The sequence below is a fragment of the Bidens hawaiensis genome, unplaced genomic scaffold (genome assembly GCF_021521415.1).
Source record: "Bidens hawaiensis isolate Kalapana, Puna unplaced genomic scaffold, B.hawaiensis_p1.1 tig00033910_1, whole genome shotgun sequence".
Taxonomy (NCBI): Eukaryota; Viridiplantae; Streptophyta; class Magnoliopsida; order Asterales; family Asteraceae; genus Bidens; species Bidens hawaiensis.
The window spans coordinates 121187-141750 of record NW_027495850.1 but is presented as its reverse complement, the minus strand read 5'-3'; the positions used below and the strand labels follow the sequence as shown (position 1 = coordinate 141750).

At 36.0% G+C, this 20564-nt stretch overlaps 2 protein-coding genes across 2 annotated transcripts; one reads left to right on the top strand and one right to left on the bottom strand.

Moving 5' to 3' along the window:
• The first annotated feature begins 4051 nt into the window (after positions 1-4051).
• On the top strand, positions 4052-7125 carry LOC143585600 (putative galacturonosyltransferase 4). Its single transcript, XM_077067357.1, has 9 exons — positions 4052-4221; positions 4333-4367; positions 4449-4490; positions 4578-4662; positions 4794-4918; positions 5243-5493; positions 5575-5932; positions 6009-6587; positions 6673-7125. The coding sequence occupies exons 1-9, from the start codon at positions 4119-4121 to the stop codon at positions 6946-6948; spliced, it is 1854 nt and encodes a 617-aa protein (XP_076923472.1). The 5' UTR covers positions 4052-4118; the 3' UTR covers positions 6949-7125.
• Positions 7126-10467, bottom strand: LOC143585602 (glucose-1-phosphate adenylyltransferase small subunit, chloroplastic/amyloplastic-like). The gene is made up of 9 exons (XM_077067358.1): positions 10091-10467; positions 9001-9297; positions 8637-8906; positions 8342-8521; positions 8117-8220; positions 7906-8017; positions 7705-7803; positions 7493-7612; positions 7126-7414 (listed from the first exon to the last, which is right to left on the bottom strand). Exons 1-9 carry the CDS (start codon positions 10358-10360, stop codon positions 7298-7300), a joined length of 1569 nt encoding a protein of 522 aa, XP_076923473.1. The 5' UTR covers positions 10361-10467; the 3' UTR covers positions 7126-7297.
• Positions 10468-20564: the final 10097 nt, after the last annotated feature.

Sequence of the window (20564 nt, the reverse complement as noted above, 5' to 3'; positions counted from 1 at the left end):
TGATGTTGTAGTTTTTTTGCTGATGTGGCATGCCATGTGGAAAATACATTGTAAAAAAAAAAGAAAAACCTAACTAAAAAACAAATAATATATATTATATATATGCAAACATATATACACCATTACATATACCTGCAACATTCCATCACCACCGTTTGCACATCGGCCTCCACCATCGCCGAATTCTGCCACCGCCAGCATCAACTGCCTTCGCCTTCACTACCACTATCGTAAGCAGCCACATCAACAGCCAAACCCTAGACAATCCCAATTTACTTTGCTAAAATTCAATCTTCTTATTTACAGTTTGAATACATTAGCACAGGGCTTTTGATTGGAATAAAGAAACGAGTAGAACGAAATGTTTTTACCTTGAATCGTTGCTCTATTGTTAACGGCGGAACTCGTCGGAAAAACGTGGCGGCGACGAAAACCTCATTTGAGTTTGGGATTTTGATCAACAACTACCTCATTCATCGTTATCCAACCATCCATCACAAAATGCAAACAATAAGTTGATTCGAACATGGCCCGTGATGATGGAGGCGGTGGCGGTGGAGGTTGTTGGTGGTGGTGAAGGCAATGAGGCTAGCGGAAGTGGTGAAGGTGGCAATAGAGGCTGAAGTGGTGGAGGTATGTGGTGGTGTAGACTTTGGCTATGAAATGGTGGTGGTGGTGGTGCTTTTGTGTGTATGTATTTGTATGTGTGTGTATATATTATTTGTTTTTTTTGTTAGGTTTTTATTTTCTCTAATTAAGTATTTTCCACATGGCATGCCACATCAGCCAAAACATGCCACGTGAATAAAAAAACTAACGGATAGGGTCCGTTAAGTTCGGGAGTGACAAAAGAAAATAAGTTACAAGTTGGGAATGGTAAGAGACAAATCGTTAGTTAAGAGTGTTATCTACCAACGAGTGAAAGTTATGAGTATTAAAAACCAATATCCTTAAAATATATAAAAAAAGTTCACACTTTTAGTTTTATATTCTCAGCCGTTACAAACATACCTGCTACATAAAGTAATTTTACTTGTTCGATAAGATGTATATAATTCCATATAAACTATATTAGTTAACTTTAGATGAGTAGAGACCTACAACTTTCGTGTTAAGTTATTCATTTACTAGTTTATAGCTCGTGTATCACACGGATTTTTGTTAAATGTGTTCTTTCAATTATAGATAATTTATATCGGTTGACAATTATCATGCTAAACCATGAGCTAAACCATTAGTAACGGTTTTTTATATTAAAATCCAAAACCGAACCATTGAAAATAAAAACTGAACCTCCACTAACGGTTTGGTTTCACGATAAGGGTTTATTTGGCCTTTGTAAAAATGCATAAAATGTAAAATGAATACGTTATACAAATAATAGATAAAATATTAAAAATAACATGTTATCATAAATGAAAATTATAAAGTTTTACACCCACCGTAACAACTGTAAAATTGCAGGCCTTCCTAAAGCATAAATCAACAAATTAATGCAAAAAAAAAAATGATAATTTTAACCATGAAACCCATTTTTCAAAGCAAATGATTACGCAAATGAATCCATTTTGGAGCCCTACGGTATGAACATGACCTTTTATGCACATACAACCGTTGGTTTCACAATTGCATATTCCAAAACCACCACAATTCGATGAACTCGTTTCTCATTTTCCGATTTGCATAAACTAAGAATTAAAACCAAAAGACATTATTATTGAAAATGACATAAAATGGAAAGATAGAATGAAACATAGAAACAGATAGATATAATTAAAACAAAAGATCAACGTTGACTCTAAGGTCAAAATCGACAAAGAAAATTCCAGATTGTAAAAAAAGTCAAAATTTACCAGTATATTAAAACTAATCACAAGATAATCTAATACCATACCTATAAGTTTCATGAGGCAGATCTGTTGCATAATTAAATATTTTCACCATACTATGCAGCAGCTGATAATCTCTAAACATTAACATTGTTTTCCACTATTTTCATAATTTACGTCTTTAATATTATGAGTATAATTCCAAATAAACCCTTGATCATAAATCGTAGAATTAAGCCCATTCTGATTTCTAACATGAGTTCGGATCTCCTCAAAAGAGAACCGAGCCAACATGATCTGAGAATAGAATTGCTAACATAATCAACAAATCGCAGTTGACCATTGACATCCTGCTAATATAAGAAAAAAAAACAAATTATAACATCTAAAACTAAGAAACAATCAATAAAAAAATGGTAACAGAAGCAAATAAGTGTTACCTTGACAATCACAAATAAAAGTGGATCAAATGGTGTGTAGCTTATGTAATGAGAACCAACCTGCTTTGGCAATATATTATTAGGTATAACAATGAATATTCATTTGGAGAAGATCGTGATCATGAAAAATACCAGTTAAAAAGCATGTTATTTCTACAACTTCAGTTGGTAAGCCATCCAAATCCTGGTTATCATCTGAAATTCATCCAACAACTGCAATTATATATTTATATTTTCTCACAAGGCTATGCAAAACCAATATTGAATTACTCGAAATGAAGTCAAATGTATTTCTTTACATTTGAAGCCTAACTTCATTAAAAGCAAATGGCCAACATGTGTTTTTCTTCCCCTCTATCAAAATTAATGTTATGAACACTAAAAACATCGAATTTGAGCTAATATATTATAGCTTCATATACAAAACTTAGTTTTGTAAACCGATATTGTTTAGTTTTCAATTATTCTAGCTTATGATTTATTAGAAATGTACATTGATCTTTTCAATTGGATTGACACAAGGGTAGAGAATGTTCAACATAGTTATAAGTTATAACACATGCATGCACATATCCTTAATAATCTGAGAATCAAAATAGACATGGTTATATAGCATATAATTATAGTATTCAAATTTCTTTTTTCTTTCACTTTTCCAAAAGACCATTATATCCTTTAAGCCTAATTGCATCCTGAAACTTTTGTATTCTTACATTTATATTGGTTAATAGCTTATCAAATCCAATACTATAGGATGAAGCATCATATGGAAAAAGAGAGGCCCGTTTTGAAGTGAAACATCTGGATTTAAGCAAGTAAGTTGGAAAGTAGATGTAGATACCTCCTCAAACACAAGAAAAGTTCGATTGAGCAAACCCAGTTCTTTGACCAAATCTAACCATCTAGGACCAAAATAATAATTGTTATTGTTTCTTTCAGAGGATCATCCATAATTTCCCTTAATAATAATACCCCATTCATGAGAAATTCGATCTTTTTAAGTCCTTCCCAAACAAAAATTTACAAACATACACACTTTTTTGAAGCTTAAAGAATTAGGGTTTATATCAATATAGTATTGAATCCAATAATTGTGAAATTAGTTACATACCTCATAGATCCGATGATGATTATGGTCTGATTTCACATAGATTGGATAGCGGAATCTGTGATTCAACATTAGGGTTTGTTGAATGATAATATAGAAAGAAGGATCAGTTAACATACCTCGTGAAATGGATGATAACCATACCATGTAGAATAGATTGTGAGTGACGATGATGAACTGAAGACGTTGAACCTGGTGATTGGCTATTTAGGGAATCGTTGAAGAAGGTTAAGGCATAAGCTTTGCTTGAAAATTAGGTTTGATATCAGACATCTCTGATATGATTTTTAAAATTTGAATGTGAATGAGAGGATATCAAAATATAAGATTGTAGAGGAAGGAAACACAAATATATATATGGATATGCCACATAAGCAAATGTGTTGTGTTGTATTGTATGAATGACAAGTGGCATACTCTTTTATTATATATAATAATAAAAAGTGGCTAGCTTCAAGCCTTCAATTATATATACTTTACTAGAATTAAACATAAAAATATATTATAATGCAATAGAAATAGAATAACGCCCTCCATCCAAACGAACTTAATCGCCGACAATTTCTGCTTCGTGTCGTCATCTTCTTCTGTATCCCCAAATCTTTCAATCTCCACCTGCTCCCCTTTTATTATTATTATTATTATTATTATTATTATTTCAAACTCACTCACCACATGCCGATCTAATTACCATCAAATCATTATTATTAATGTTATTTCTTGTACTTTCATCACAAGAAAATGAAGATAAAGTTATGGCTGAGAAAGCAGCCAGTTCTAGCCTTACTCTTCCTCACTGTTCTCGCCCCCATTGTTCTCTACACTGACAAACTCACTACCTTCTGTATTCATTACTTTCAGATCTTACTCTTTACTATTTAATAACTGTGCTTTTAAATCTGTTCAATTTCAATTATTATTTAATGAATTTGACCTAATTCAATTGTTGTTGCAGCTTCTTATGAATTCATCCAGGAGCCTTCCACACTTGTAACTTTCATTACTCTATTTCAATTCTATTTCATTTATTTGTTTAATTCTTAATAATTAATTAGGGCTTTTTTGTTGCAGTCGGTTAATCGAGATGTTAGACCCCTAAATTTGCTTCCTCAGGTCCACTACTAGATCTAGATTCATTCATTCTCAATATATTATTTTATTATTATTTTAATTTTAATTTGGATTTGTTATTATTTTTAGGAGTCATCTGCAACCCTAAAGGAACCATTAGGTGATGTTCATGTGGATAATGAAAGCTCCAGGATTACCAGACAGCTTAATGGAGGTGGTTCATTTTCTTCTTAACTTTATTATTATTATTATTATTATTATTATTATCATTAATTAATTAACCCTAATTTCTTCTTTTTTTTATGATTGATTTAAATGCTGATTTTGACCCTAAAATTTGATCAGAATCAAAGGGACTTGAAGTTGATGATAACCCTATTAAGCAAGTTACTCAAGATGATATCAGAGTGGAATCAGTTGAAAACAATGACAATGTGAAGTTGAAGGTGGATGAGCTGCCCACTAAGTCTGTAAGTTTTTTCTTTGAAATATTGGTGTGCTGTCATATTCATGACTCTTGTGACCTGTCAATCATTGCATTAGCTGTACTTGTTTAATAAAAATTTATTGGCTTGGATCTGTGACTGTTATGATCATGCTCACATGTTCCTTATCGAATTATTATAATTATGTTTACCAAGCAACTATTTTGTGGTTGATTTGAAACTGCCTTTATGTCAGCATCTTAATACCAAGATTTGGTTTCCATTAATGTTGATTATAATAAATCATAAACTACAAAGTCTTCCTTTTGATGTGGACTTAATTCGTGTTAATGTCTAATATTTTTTTAGGAAATTAAACCCGAGGCTCAGAAAGCTGTTAAAAAGGAACCCGTGAAAACGAAAAGTGATAAACCGAATGAACATGTTTTAGTAGATAATCGTGTTCGGTATCTCAAAGATCAGTTAATTAGGGCAAGAGTTTACCTTTCCCTTTCGGCAACACGAACAAACACTCAATTTAATAGGGAACTTCGGTTGCGCATGAAGGAAGTACAAAGAGCGCTCGGTGATGCAACCAAGGATGCCGATTTACCAAAAAAGTATGCCTTAATTTAATAATTCCGTCATAAATAAATCGTTACATTTTTGTATTTACGTTGGTTATGTTGCTATAAATTCAGTGCGTATGACAAGCTGAAGGCGATGGATCAAACATTGGCAAAAGGAAAGCAGTTACAGGATGATTGCACGGCTGTTGTGAAGAAACTGCGTGCAATTATTCACTCAACAGAAGAACAAGCGCGTGTACATCAGAAACAAGCCTTGTTTTTAACTCACTTAACTGCCAAAACTATCCCCAAGGGACTCCATTGTCTTCCTTTACGCCTTACAACCGAATATTATTCATTAAATTCTTCATCACAACAATTTCCAAATCAAGAAAATCTTGATGACCCAAACCTGTTTCATTATGCATTGTTTTCTGATAACGTGTTAGCTACAGCAGTGGTTGTCAATTCAACTGTTACAAACTCCAAGGTGAGTGATTATGTTTTTCTTATAAACTTATGATTGTATTTTATAAGTCGTGATTGTTAACGTGTAAACATGACAGCATCCTTCGAAACACGTGTTCCACATTGTAACCGACAAGCTGAATTATGCTGCAATGAGGATGTGGTTTCTTGCAAACCCGCCCGGGAAGGCTACAATACAAGTTCAAAACATTGATGAATTCACATGGCTGAATGCAAGTTACAGCCCGGTTCTTAAACAGTTAGCTTCTCAGAACATGATTGATTATTATTTCAAAACTCATAAGGGGGCTGAATCTGATTCAAATCTGAAGTTCCGCAACCCAAAGTATCTGTCGATGATGAATCATCTTCGGTTTTACCTTCCGGAAGTATTTCCAAACCTGAGAAAAGTAGTGTTCTTGGATGATGATATAGTGGTTCAGAAGGATTTAAGTGGTCTTTGGTCTATTGATCTGAAAGGTAAGGTGAACGGTGCGGTTGAGACGTGTGGGGAAAACTTTCATCGGTTTGACCGTTACCTCAATTTTTCAAATCCCTTGATTGCTAAAAACTTTGACCCGCGCGCTTGTGGGTGGGCGTATGGAATGAATGTATTTGATTTGGAAGAATGGAAGAGACAAAACATTACAGAAGTTTATCACTCATGGCAAAATTTGGTAACTTCTTCCTTCATTAATGATAAATAAATTTCTAAAATAATGTTAACGGTCTCGTGATCATTTGCTATGTTTTTGGATGCAGAATCATGATAGGCAACTTTGGAAGCTGGGGACGTTGCCACCGGGTTTGATAACATTCTGGAATCGTGTATACCCGTTAAATAAGTCATGGCATGTGCTTGGGCTCGGGTACAACCCAAGTGTAGGCCAGAGGGATATTGAAAGAGCAGCAGTGGTCCACTACAACGGGAATTTGAAGCCATGGCTGGAGATAGGGATACCTAAGTTTAGAGGGTACTGGAACAAGTATGTGGATTATGATCAGGCGTATATGCGAGATTGCAATATGAGTCCTTGAGTAGACAGAGAAGAAGCAACTCTGGTTAATAAGTCGGTATATATTCTTTGATTGTTCATAGTGCTGATGGTTAGTCTCCTCTTAAAAGATAATCTAGATTCTAGCCACACATTATGTTGATTTTGTTGTAAAGGAGCAGTAGATTCATGGTATGCAAGTTGGTGTTTGATGTGTGCATTTTGTATATACTATCAATGGCTGAAATCGCTCAAATAAAAAAAAACTGAAGGCCATGAGAGCTTAATCCTTTGTACAATCGGGTTCAAACCCGGATCTTATAACATAACATGTAAAAAGCAAGTACCACGAACGAAAATAAGCGGCTTAATGAGTAAATGACATGTCGTCCTCAGATTATTCTACCACTTGGTATCAAGGCGTCTTTGATCACCGTCACAATACCGCTCTTAATGAAGTAACCGTCAGTCTCCCGCGCTGTTTCTTCAACATTATCAATGTTTACAATCTGAAAGTTCAACAATATAGAATATCAGTTCTGCATAATAATGATGGTGCTTATTAACTATATAAACTGATTATTTACCTTCACATCATCTCCGATTCGAGCATTTTTGTCGATAATCGCTTTCTTGATGTGCGTATTCTTCCCAATACCGATAGCTACCCCGCCCTTTGCCGCCAATAGTCTTCTGTCTGCGTCAGTCTGCTCCACATAAACACAACTCATCATTCATTTCCATCAAAAAAGGTATAAAAAAGTTCGAGTTAGAAACCAATATATATTTAGTTAGCTACCTCATAGTAGTCAGCTCCCATTAGCAAAGTGTCTTCAATAATCGCACCCTCGGATATGCATGACCGAAGACCAATCACCGAGTGATGAATCTTACAGTTCTGCAGCGCAAATAACAGTTCGACCCGCTTAAAAAAATCTACACTCTGAACCCTAAATCATAAAGCTTAAAGCATTCTAGTAAGACAAGATATATTAAGTACCTTGATTACACAACCCTCACCAATGACACTGTTTGTGACATCAGCATTCAACATCTTTGAAGGTGGTAAGTATCGCGGTTGTGTATATATCGGAGCAGACCGATCATAGAAACTGCAAAGCGAGGAATGGCACGTTTATAATCTGTTATGCTGCAAAGTTTAACAAGTTGTTGGTAAGTGGCATGACAAAAAAAGAAAGTGAGAAGTTGACCTGAAATCTGGAACTGGCTTCTTGGTGATCCCTAAATTTGCATGATAGAAAGCCTCAATGGTACCAATGTCTTCCCAGTAACCATCATACAGGTAAGCTTGCACCTAAAACAAACGAAACAACCGTGAAGTTTGTATTATTAGATTGGTGTCGTGCCAAAAATTCACACCCAAAATTTATAACAAACCTTAGAAAAAAAAGGAAAAGTACATGATCTCAACTTACCCGCAAGCCGATAGATGTTGCACCTGGAATTACTTCACTTCCAAAATCATTCGCCTTTGGAAACTTCTCTCTGAGCAAATCCAACATTACATTCTTACTAAAAACATATATGCCCATACTCGCAATAAACGGCAGTTCTTTCGCTCGCTTATCATCCAACCCGAGAATGGTAGTATCAACCTATAGCAGATATTTTAAATATTAGCCCAAAAAATATATGAGAACCCATTACAGAAAACTCAGGGCCCACCAATAACTGTATGACTAGTCTAATAAAATTTGTCTATCTTCATACCTTCATTGCTTGTAATTTGTCTCCCTTGGGCTTTTCTGAAAACTCGATTATCCTACCTTCCTCGTCAATTTTCATCAAACCAAACGCAGTGGCCCGTTTCTCATCCATAGGTAACGCAGCCACAGTTATATCAGCATCACTTTCCCTGTGTGCTTGAATAAACTTCTCATAATCCATCCAGTACAAATGATCACCAGCAAGAACTAAAAATTCCAACACATTTTGTTCTTCAAGCAACCATAGATACTGCCTTACAGCATCAGCTGTACCCTAGTCATTATCCACAAACACACATAAATCAAGCAAACATACTAAGTCTAAAACTCACTCACTCGGTTAAGCCATTGTTAATAATAATAATTACCTGGAACCAGTCGGGATTCTCGGGACTTTGTTGGGCTGCAAGAACTTCAACAAAACCTTCATTCTTGTAACCGCCCATGTTGCTTGCGTACGCACGCGATAAATGACGGTTAAGTGATGCGGAATTGAATTGTGTGAGAACATATATCTTGTTTACATTGCTGTTTAAACAGTTGCTGACAGGTATGTCTATTAATCGGTAATTAGCTCCCAAAGGAACAGCAGGCTTAGCTCTTTTCTTTGTTAAAGGATATAATCTGGTCCCTGCTCCACCACCAAGAATGATTCCAAGAACACTCTACACATTCACACCAACAATCAATATCAAATATGTAACATCAGAAACTTCAGACCAACCAATATTGTTCGCGTTGCCTATATAAGGTTCATGACTTTGTCTTTGGTTGGCCGAGTGGAGACTTCCCAGGAGGTCATTTATCCTGGTACTATCTCACTTGAGCACGCTTAACTGAAGAGTTCTCCTCTCATCCACAGCCAATGCGTCTAAAACGTGTTAATGATATTTGAGGTCCGGTATTCCTTATAAACCACGTAGGGGCGTGCATTGGTCAATTTATGTCAGTTTTGGGCTCAAGCCAAACCAAAAAAACTGAAAACAAGTTTCTGGTTTTTTGGTTTTCGGTTTGGGATTGTTTTGGTTTTTTTCCTTTACCATTTTGTCTTAAAATTTGTTGGCCAGAAAAATTTGACCCAAAATAATGAACTTGGATCTAAATCTTTTGGCTAATTAATAATGAATTAATTATTATACATCTAAGCTAAAAATATTTGGGTTACACTTACACTATATATTAAATTCTTATAAATAATCTAACGCTCAAAAATAAAAATAATAATCCAAAAATTCGGTTTGTCGATTAAGCATACATTAAATACAAAACCGAAACCAGACCAAAATTTCGGTTTTACAAAAACATAAAACCAAACTGTTTGGTTTGTATTTTGGTTGGGTTATTTTGATTACGGATCGATCTTTCAGGTTTAATGCACACCCCAAAAACCCATTGTGGAATTTGCCAAAGGTGTTGCAGTATACAACCACCAGTTTGAGAAATGAGATGCATATATACCTTGCTGGCATCAGGATCAAGACATGTCTGAGAATAACTAGAATCAGAAACAGCTTTGGGACAGACAACGTTAGGAGCCTGTCTTCTTCTTCTTATTCTTGTTGTTGTTTCACCGTCAGCAATGATGAAATGGGATGTTTTCCGGTGAACAATGGAGGCGTTGGTGTTCTTTAAAAGCATATTCCGGAGAAAGATCTGAGAAGCAGTGGAAGATGAGGACAGATTGCCACTCATTACTCCGGCTGACTGAATCATCATGGGGGTGGCCATGAATAATATTGTTGATATCAAATAGTGGAATTAGAGTATGATATTAATAATAATATGGGGAGGAGATGGAGATGGAAATCTGATGATGTGTGGATGTAGAGTGTCAGTGTGTGTGTGTAAATTGTAATATGAACAAAACAAACAATAACATCCTCATGCACACAACCACCAAACTAATGTTACTAAAGTCTTACGATTGGCTAGTTGCAAGTTGGTCCTTGAGTTTGTAGTTAAATAACATATGTTGACTGACATGTTAAATACCATCTAGGCATTTGGGTTAGGGTTGCATGGCCTTACAAGAGGGCTTGGTTTTAAGCATGTTGGCCCATTGGCCTCATATACTTCATAGTCCACACTTCCACGTAGAGGTGTATAAAACGGTCAAAACCCCTTTTTTTTACAAACCAAACCATTTAGTTTTTGCATATTTCAAACCGGTTTGGGTCAGCCGGTTCGTTTTAAAAACCGGTTTAAGCACAGAAGTAGCAAATTGATCCAGACCGGTACAAGGCGGTTTTAAACCGGTTTTAGGATCAGTTTAATTGAAAAATACCCAAATCGTTATACGGACTGACGGTGTGGAGGTGATTCCATTTGAATACATGCCAAAAAAACCCTTTTTTTCAAACTGGTTTCAACATTATCCAAACCGGTTTGATCGGGTCGATATTCTTTCATCTAAACCGGTTTTAAACCTTATCCGTTTTCTTCCAAACCAGTTTTCACCGTGCCTTGACTACCCGAACCAATTTTTAGCCCGAACTAGTTTAGGATATAACTGCTATGTACATGTATAAGTGACACTAACATCCTTCCTTGACTCTTACATCACTCATGTCCTCAACCTCATACTTTCTTATCCTACCGGTTAGCAGTTACGGTGTAGTTACCAATGTTTTCAAAATTGAGCCGAACATCACACCAAACGTCTTGCCATTTTTCATGACAGGTTGGATTTAAAACGGATGATGTCATAATTAATTTAAAACTAGACAGAATTACAAATTGTGTCCTTTAAACAAAACCAATTTACGGATCGTGTCCTTTTTTATTTTGTTTACATGCGGTGTACTTTAAACATTTTTTTCCTACACGTTATGTCCTTTACGATAACTGGGTTAAAAAAAACTCTGTTAAATACCCTCACGTGAGGCGCATGTGAGGGCATTTTGGTCTTTTCGTCTGTACCTGCAAAAAAGCGTTATTAGATTCCCCCTCTTGTTAACCCCCCTCCCGACTAGCGCTTCAATTCAATAACCCAAATTAGGGCTCGATGCGAAATTCAAATACTAGGGCTAATTAAGGATGACTTACTGTGTTTGTGGCGAGCTAGATGTTGTTCGAACTTCATGGACTGATAGAAATCATGGTCGTCGCTTTTTCTCTTGTCCGGGCATGGTAAGTTTGTAATTCGATTTCAGTTCTAGTGAATCGTTTATCCTTCATCTTTCTCTTCTATCCAGACATCGGATTGTCCCTTTCTTGGATGGCGTGACCCACCAATGTGTGAACGGGCAATGGAGATTATCCCAGGCTTGTTGAAGTCGAAAAACAATGCTGAACAAAGTTTAGAGAGTTATAAAGCAGAAGCAAGGAATATGAAGAAGAGATTGGTCATTAGTTGGGTCATTTTCATTGCAATTGTAATTGCAATGAAAATGTAGCTACTTGATAGTATTTGAAGTTGTTGACTTTTTGTATTTTGAAATTTGTGACTTTATGTATTTCGACTTTATTTTGGATGTAATTTGGGATCATTTTAAGCAATGTATCATCAGTAGTATGATGTAATGGATGTAATGTGTTAATGCTAAATAGGGTGTTGAATAATGTGTTCAAGTGCGTTGAATAATGTGTTGACAAAGTATGATCCAAGTGTGTTGAATAAGTGTGTTCAATGTGTTGACACATTATGCACAATCTGCACAAACAGTCACAATATGCAGGTCCATATGCACATATGTACAAGCAGTCACAATATGCACATCCATATGCACATATTCACATCTATCTGCACATTTGCACATCTGTACATCCATCAATCCAATTCTGCACATCCATCAAGGGCAAATATGTCCTAAATAAGTAAAATCGGCAATATGCACAAAATAATTCAAATCTGTTCCAAGGGCATATATGCCCAATATAAGTCATAATCACCAACAACAATTTTAAACCATAAAACAACCATTAAAAGATGAACAACAACCATAAATGCAAACAACAACCAACTTAAATGACGAACAACCATATTAAAAGATACTTGCCAATTAAACAACTATTAAACATTCAACAACCATTAAACAACCATAAAACATTAAACAAAAGGAACATGTCCATAAAGTCAACAACTTAAAAAGTTACATAAAAAGTCAAACAACAGTCAGATAACATTAATCAACAATTGAAGCCGTGCACGATCTCTTGTTGTGACCCTTTGACCACATGTCCCACAAGCATTGGATCCTTTTGGCCTTGACTTCCTCACTACCTTAGCTTTCTGATCTTCACCCTCCACAACCTTCCCCTGCCCTTTGCATTAACCTTTGACTTTTTTCTTGAACCACCATCTTCTCTCTCCACGGTTGACTTTTTCCTTGATTTCTTTGGTCTTCCAGTTTGCTTTTTGTATTTGGGAGTTGTGATCTGTATTGGGACTTGTGATGTGGACCACATACTCATACCATTGATAGGATACACCTTGTAGCTATATACTGCCTTCCACCTATCCATTGTGTAAATTGGGTTGACAAATATTTCTGGCCTGCCAACAGTTTGGTCATGAGCACCCTTCACCCAAATACTTGCCACCACATGTCTGCAAGGTATCCCAGTTATCTCCCATCTCCTACATGCACATGTATTTATGGTCATGTTCACTACACACTGATCACCATTTGGTCCTGTGACCTGATAATGATCCTCACCATTCCAATGCACAGAGTACCTATCATCCAAATATGTAAAGCATTCACACATGTTACAACACATGTAAAAAACTGACATATAACTCACCTGCTTGCTTCCTTCTTCATTGACTCCATCATTTGGTAGCATATGGTGTTAGTAACCCTAATGACCTATCAATTACCTTCAACACATTAACAATCTTCCTCATCAAATATTCTATGATGTATTCCAGCAAAGTTATAATAGGCTTGTCCCTTTCATCTACCAGCTTTGAATTAAAGCATTCACACATGTTATTGGTCAACACATCAGACATTGCTCTACCTATTATAACAAAACATTGAAAACAATGTTAGATAAATGACAAAAGTTGAAAGTTGATGTATATAAAATTATACATCTTTTAAGCATCAAATAATCTCCAAAAACTGCAACTTCTATAAAATAATATAGCACAGAAGGCTACTTATCTTAATAAAATGTAATTTCAGGTAAACCCAAGCCTCAAACGAAGAAACGAGAGAAAAGACGAAGAAAAACGGAAGAAAACACAAGAAAAACAAGAAACACGCCCCCATGCCTCTAGAAACATGCCCCTATGCTTCTGAACATAAGTAAAGACAAAAATCTACAAAGATTTAAGCACATGTCAACAAAAGCACGGGGCCGTGGTCACCTTCAGATAAAGACAAAAAGAATTAAATCACATGTCAATAAAAGCATGGGGGCGTGCCTGCAAAGGCACACCCCCATGGTGAGTCATCATGTACGATCTGACAACATGCAACTGGGACACATAGACACGGGGTCGTGCTTTCTAAAGCACGGGGCCGTGCTTTTCCTTCCAGACAGCCTATAAATAGAGGCTCTTGTGGCATTTGAGAGGTGTGCTTGAATAATAATTCTAAACGGTTTTCAGTTATAAAACACCCACATAACACTCATATTGAAGATTTTGTGAGGAGTTTGAAGGCTTGGAGGTTATCATCATCATTAACATCATCATAACCCATCATTAAGAGAGGAGGTTCATCCACATTTGGTTAGGTTGTTATAAGTTTAATCATGTGTTTGTTATCATCATCTCTTATGTTCATAACAATGCTCATTATGAGTTAAATTCCTATTACCATATATAAGCTATGAAGAAGCTTTGTTTTACTTGAAAATTACATGAAACATATGGTTTAGTTTGGTATAGTACATGGTTATTTTGCAATTATCATTGATCAAGAAATGCTTTATCACTTTAATCCAATACATCAAGGTTGATGATTTAATATCATTCATGGTAATTCATGTTCTTGGAAACTAGAAATGGTAAAAAGAATTCTTTGATACTTCATTCAAGATAAAACATGGATCCTTATGTTGTACTTAGAAATGATGAGATATAAGCTATGATCTATTTCTCTAGTTTTGATAATTCTAAAATAACATTGTTAACACGATTGCTTAGGTTATCATGCTAGTTAACGAAATAATATGTCAATGGAATGTGTAATTATAATCTAATTAAATCAACCAAGGGGAGGTTGTGTGAGTTAACTGCAATCACTCGAAGTTGTTAGGATTGGTATTTGAGAAATCGAAGTCAATCCTAATCGTTCTACTATACCAAACTGCTTGTCTACTTAAATTGGCATTCTCGTGGTAACATGACATTAGGAAAGGATGGACTTTAAAATGCACATGTTACTTTCTTTTATGTCATAGAACATGTTCACTTAGAAATGAGAGACTATTCTATCATATATTATTAGGACAAGTTTATCACATGTTTAACTATTAATCATCAAGGAATAATGAAGTGGATTCTTGATAATAGATGGTAAACCTTCATATAATTGAACTACTCATTTAGAATTTATTCTTGTCACCTATATATTATATATTTCTATTTTATAAAAGTTTAAAAATCAACCTCAAAATGATTAAAACTCTCCGATTAAACTAAAACAAAGATTCATTATTAGAAACATTTGTGTCCACGGATCGATACTTGGCTCTTACCAATACTATTCTACATATACGATAGGTACACTTGCCTATTTTGTGTGTGTTTAGTCTTAGTAGAAATCACTTTTATAAATTTAAAACACGATCTTGTGCAAAAGCTAAATATCCAATCCATTATATTTTACAAGCTACACGCAGCACACGTCAAAAGTTATTAGAGAATAAAGGATAAAAAATTGAAAATTTACCAGTAAAGTGTGACCTTGACCATGTTTCTGGTGGGATCTTAGATACCCAAATATGTGCCCTTTTGTTTAACTTTTTTAGGTTGTTCATCTCTCTCTCATAATGTGTAGGTGTTGTACATCTGGCCAACTTCCAAAGAGCATCCATGTAAATCTTGCCTTTGAATATAGCTCTTGGGTTATCTTCGATGTGCCTAACACAAAACCTATGCTCTGCAGAAGGAAACAACTTATCTACAGCTTGTATAAGACCCTTTTTCCTGTCACTCATAAAGGTAAACTTAGATATGTTGTTCAAATCCAAGTCATCACCAAGGCATTCCAAGAACCATTCCCAAGAGTTCATTGTATTAGCTTCAACAACAGCATATGCAACATGGTAGCATCCATTGTTTGGATCTTGAGCAACTGTTATTAAAAGTTGACCATGCCAAACACTTTTAAGGAAAGCCCCATCCAGTCCTAAGAGACCCTTCCTATTGCTTTGAAACCCTTTTTCAAAGACCCCAAGCAAACATATATCCTCTTGAATTGTCTTGTCTCAGATGTTGGATCTGTTCATCCTTCAAATTCAAGCTTCACTGTTGTATCTAGATTAGTCCTCTTCAACTCTTCAATATAATCCCTCAATAACCCATATTGGCCTTTGAAATTTCCATTATATTTTCCTTGGCCAACATCTTTGCCCTGTAAGCTTTCATGTCAGAAACACCAACTTCAAACCTCCTTTGAAACCTTTCTTTGATAGATTTAACTTTCAACTTTGGGTCATCCTGAAGATCAGTAATCAAATGGTTTGAGAGGAACCCGATTGTGCAAGCATAAATTATAATTTTCATCATCATCATCAGAACATTCATCTCTCATTTCAAAATTAGAATCCCTACTACCATCAGTTCCACTTTCATCTGAACTTGAAGATCCATCTATATCTTATCCACCTTCATCTCCAATATCATCTCCACTTTCATCATCTGAACTTGAAGATTCTTCACTATCTCCATCTCCACCTCCATCACCATTGTAATCCATCTCAACCTCATTTGTAGGTTGGACACCAAAAGCATTCTCTCCAAATAAAAGGTCAAATTTTGGATCCTCATCTCATGACATAAATCAATTTGGTCTTGTTGTCAACAACTTCAACACCAACATTATTCTCTTGTTGAATAGTATCATTTTCCAAAATGTTTGTCTTGTTCCACAACAACCTTTTCAACAACAACCTCATTTGTGCTATCTTGCCATTCCAACAACAACTTTTTCTTAGCTGAGTTTGCTGTATCTAGTACTACCTCACTTGCAAGCAACTCCTCATCTGTTATCTCTTCAATGATAAACTTTGAGGGTGAGCAGAAGTATGTGTGTACAGCGTGTATTCATGCTCAACATACACATTCATTAATTTCCAAGCTCCAATATAATTAGCGAATCCCCTAACATCATCATCACTTTCCAAAGCTCTAAGCCCCTAATCCAATTCTGAACCAGGTACTACATAATGGTAGAATCTAACCTTATTTGTAGGATAGTCTAATTGATCCAAGATTCCATCAAGCTTGTGAATAGAAAACTTGTCAATATCAAGTATGTCAACAAAATGGGCAACAGCTCTGTTATAAACCCGTCCAATAAATTTGGTGAAAGTACTACCATGATGCAACTTGATCGAGAGCAAATGTGGATTATTTACTAAAAATAAAAGATTAATCAGTTATTACCTAAATAAACCCGATTATAAACCCTAAAATTTGAACTTACCATAAAACTTCTCAGCATACAATTGTTCAAATGCTTCACGAATGAAGAATCGAGGATCATCCATTTAGGGTTTTTGATTTCGGAGAGGAGATTGTTGTTCAAAGAATGTTGTTCAATTTAGTTTAGGGTTTTGAAGGATCACTCACCGGCAAATGAATCGAAGAAGGGAGATGGAAACTGATAAAGATTTTTTGCAGCTACAGACGAAAAGACCAAAATACCTGAATTTTTCTATCCCAGTTAGCGTAAAGGACATAACATGTAGGAAAAAAATGTTTAAAGTACACCGCCTGTAACCAAACTAAAAAAATGACACGATCCATAAATTGACTTTGTTTAAAGGACAAAATTTGCAATTCTATCTTAAAACTATAGAAAGAAACTTAATTTAGAGAGAGAAGAAAAAATAAACAGCATGGTACAAAATTGTATTGAGTTTCCTTACCCTTTTGTAACTAAATAACAAATATTTACTATTAATATATTAATAGCAAATAGAAGTATTGTATAGCTATTTATATAAAATAATAAAGATAAAATTAATAAAGCATGATAGTTTAGTATATATTTATAAACTAGAGGTTGCTTTCGGAGCGTTTCGTCGATCGAAAGGTTCTAACACACATAAACATAATGCATTACGATAACTTTACCACTACATCAGTTTACTTTTTCCATTGCTTAATTTTGTATGATATTTATAAATATAAAAATCTATTTTTTTAAAAAAAACAACAAAACCGGAAAATAAAAAAAACAAAAAAAAACACGAACTTAATACATTACATTAGCTTTACCACTACACCACCTTAATTTTTCCATTGCTTAATTCCTGATTTGGTTTATCCAGCTGATCATTCAGGATTCAATTCCTGATTTGGAGATTGATCGAACAATGGAGAATGATGTGTTGAAATTGGAACACATGAATGCAGACACAATGAAGAGAATGAAGACCTACAGGAGTAAGGAACCACAGGATATCCCAAGGACCAAATGTTTAATTGGTCACTTGGTGAATCCAGCATACGAACGCCCTTCTAATGATCGTTGGATTCACGACGATTCAGATTTCGAATGTGAAGAAGGACCAGGTGGGAACGAAGATTGAGATGATGGTGATAATGATGGTGGAAATGATGGTGATGACGGTGGAGATGGACGACGTGCTGACGTTGAGGCAACAAGCTCATAGGCTGCTCAACGAAAGCGAAAAGGCAATGCGATAGCTCATGATCAACCGCCCAAGCGTCGTGTGAGACACGGTTCTAGTGTTGAAATTGGTCCACAAGTGCCTAGGTCGATTACTCCTCAAAGGTCGGCGGTGCTGCTTACTACTTGCACCCTGACACTTACATTGACGACGACCATCACTTCAGATCCAAGGCTAGGCGAAATCCCTCATTCTATACTATCTTCGATGCCAAGGTCGTCTACTACTTCAACGGTGGTTTCTCCGACACCGACCATGATGCTGACACAGCCTATAGACGTCTCATTTATGAGAATCAGCCGTCCGGTGCAGCCTAGGAACAACATCTTTTCATACTTTTCCCCCAACCCATCAGATGGACATGCTCTTGAGATTGATTCACTTATATGAGAATCAAATGGAGGCTGATCGTCAGGCTCAAGAACATATGATGTTAAACCAACGTCATCTGATGGGGTACGTTTCCTATTGCCAAAAGAAAACAAAAGAGCTCCATAAGATTGTAACGGGTCAGGGGGTGAATATTAAAGAGCAGGATGATCTCATTCTTCAGTTAACGTGTAAGGATGACGCTTTAAAGAAACTGAAGAATGATGATGATGAATCCTGATGCTCCGGGTATTGGAGGAAGTGAGCCAAAACAAGCTCATGGTTCATCTTCTGGTGCTAGTACGAGCGGTGGTAGTGGTGAAGGCAGTGATAAGCAATTAGTTGTTTATCAGGACTCAACAAACGTTAAACCTATCGAGTCAATCAAGGCCAATACCGTATTATTTATGGATGATAGAGGGGTGATAACGAGCACTGCCAATGCGGATGAGATTAAGGTGGGTGAGTTCGTCGTTCATGCCCTGAATCGTGATCATATCTCTTTATTATTAGGGCTGAACGATGAAGAATTAGACTCGTTTGAGGCAGAGGAGGATGTGGAGGTTATTAATGATGATGAGGTGTTGTTTGATACGAGTATTCCACACGGGAATACGTCATTTATCTATGAAGACAATGAGATCGAGATGGAAGATGTCACAGCTGAGGAATACCCTGATCTGTATCATCGTTCAAACGTTGATCAGGGTGTTCCCACATCTACTGAAGATTATGATAAAGCTGCTGAAGATCATCTGGAAAAGACCACAAAAAAGAAAGAAAAGATGCCTGAAAGGGAGTCTGATCCTTCTGTGACTGACACTGTGAATTGGTTCAAGGCTCGCAACAAGGCTCGAACAACAAAGATCATTGATGCTATCGGTATGTGGATCAAGAACAACAACTGGATGCTGCTACACGGGCCAAAGCCAATCAGAAAACTACATTTAAAGTTGTGCAAACAGTTAAAGGTGATATTGTTTCTTGGTTGTACGATTCAGATTTGAAAGTGTGTATCATCAAGAGGGAGAACGGTGTTCAGTACATTCAATACATTACTGACGTTCTCTCACTACCAAGGTTGGATGTACGAACGCTCGCCTGTCGTCCGTTTATAAATTGTGGTAAAGATCGACTAGCAGAATGGTTTCACCAACATCTGCTTTTCGAGGTCAGCCGTGGTTTTAAATTATTTAAGCCACAATTTCCAACCCGTAAGTACATTAATGAAATTGATCCTCGTACGGGTTGGAGGAAACTGGTACTTAAGGTTAAACCGCCCAAAACGATGAAACTAGTACCGGTTAAGACGTTTCCACATAACCTTAACCTATAGTTTAATCGATGGTACTATGACAATCGAACGGGCGAGGCGGTCATTGTGTTTGGAAAAGGCTTGAAGACTAGCTTCATACGATTTATCGATCCAATGTGGCTCGTTAATTTATCGGAAACCGACATTGACTTGCTGTTTGAGAACAAGATTTTGATTGAACGTCAAGAAGACTATGATCGTGCTATGCAATTCCAACGTGTTGTACGTGTATGTCATGCGTTTGGGATTCATAGTTGCCGAGACTGGAAGACTTCGAGGTTCAAGTAACTTAAAGACAAAGAGCTCAAGACGACGGGGTGTTTGTTAGTGCATGGTTTTGTCGTCTCGAGTCTTTGTAATTATCGTTTGTAATTTATTATTATTTTGATGTTATAAGGGTAGTTATGTAATTGTGAACCCATTCGTTAT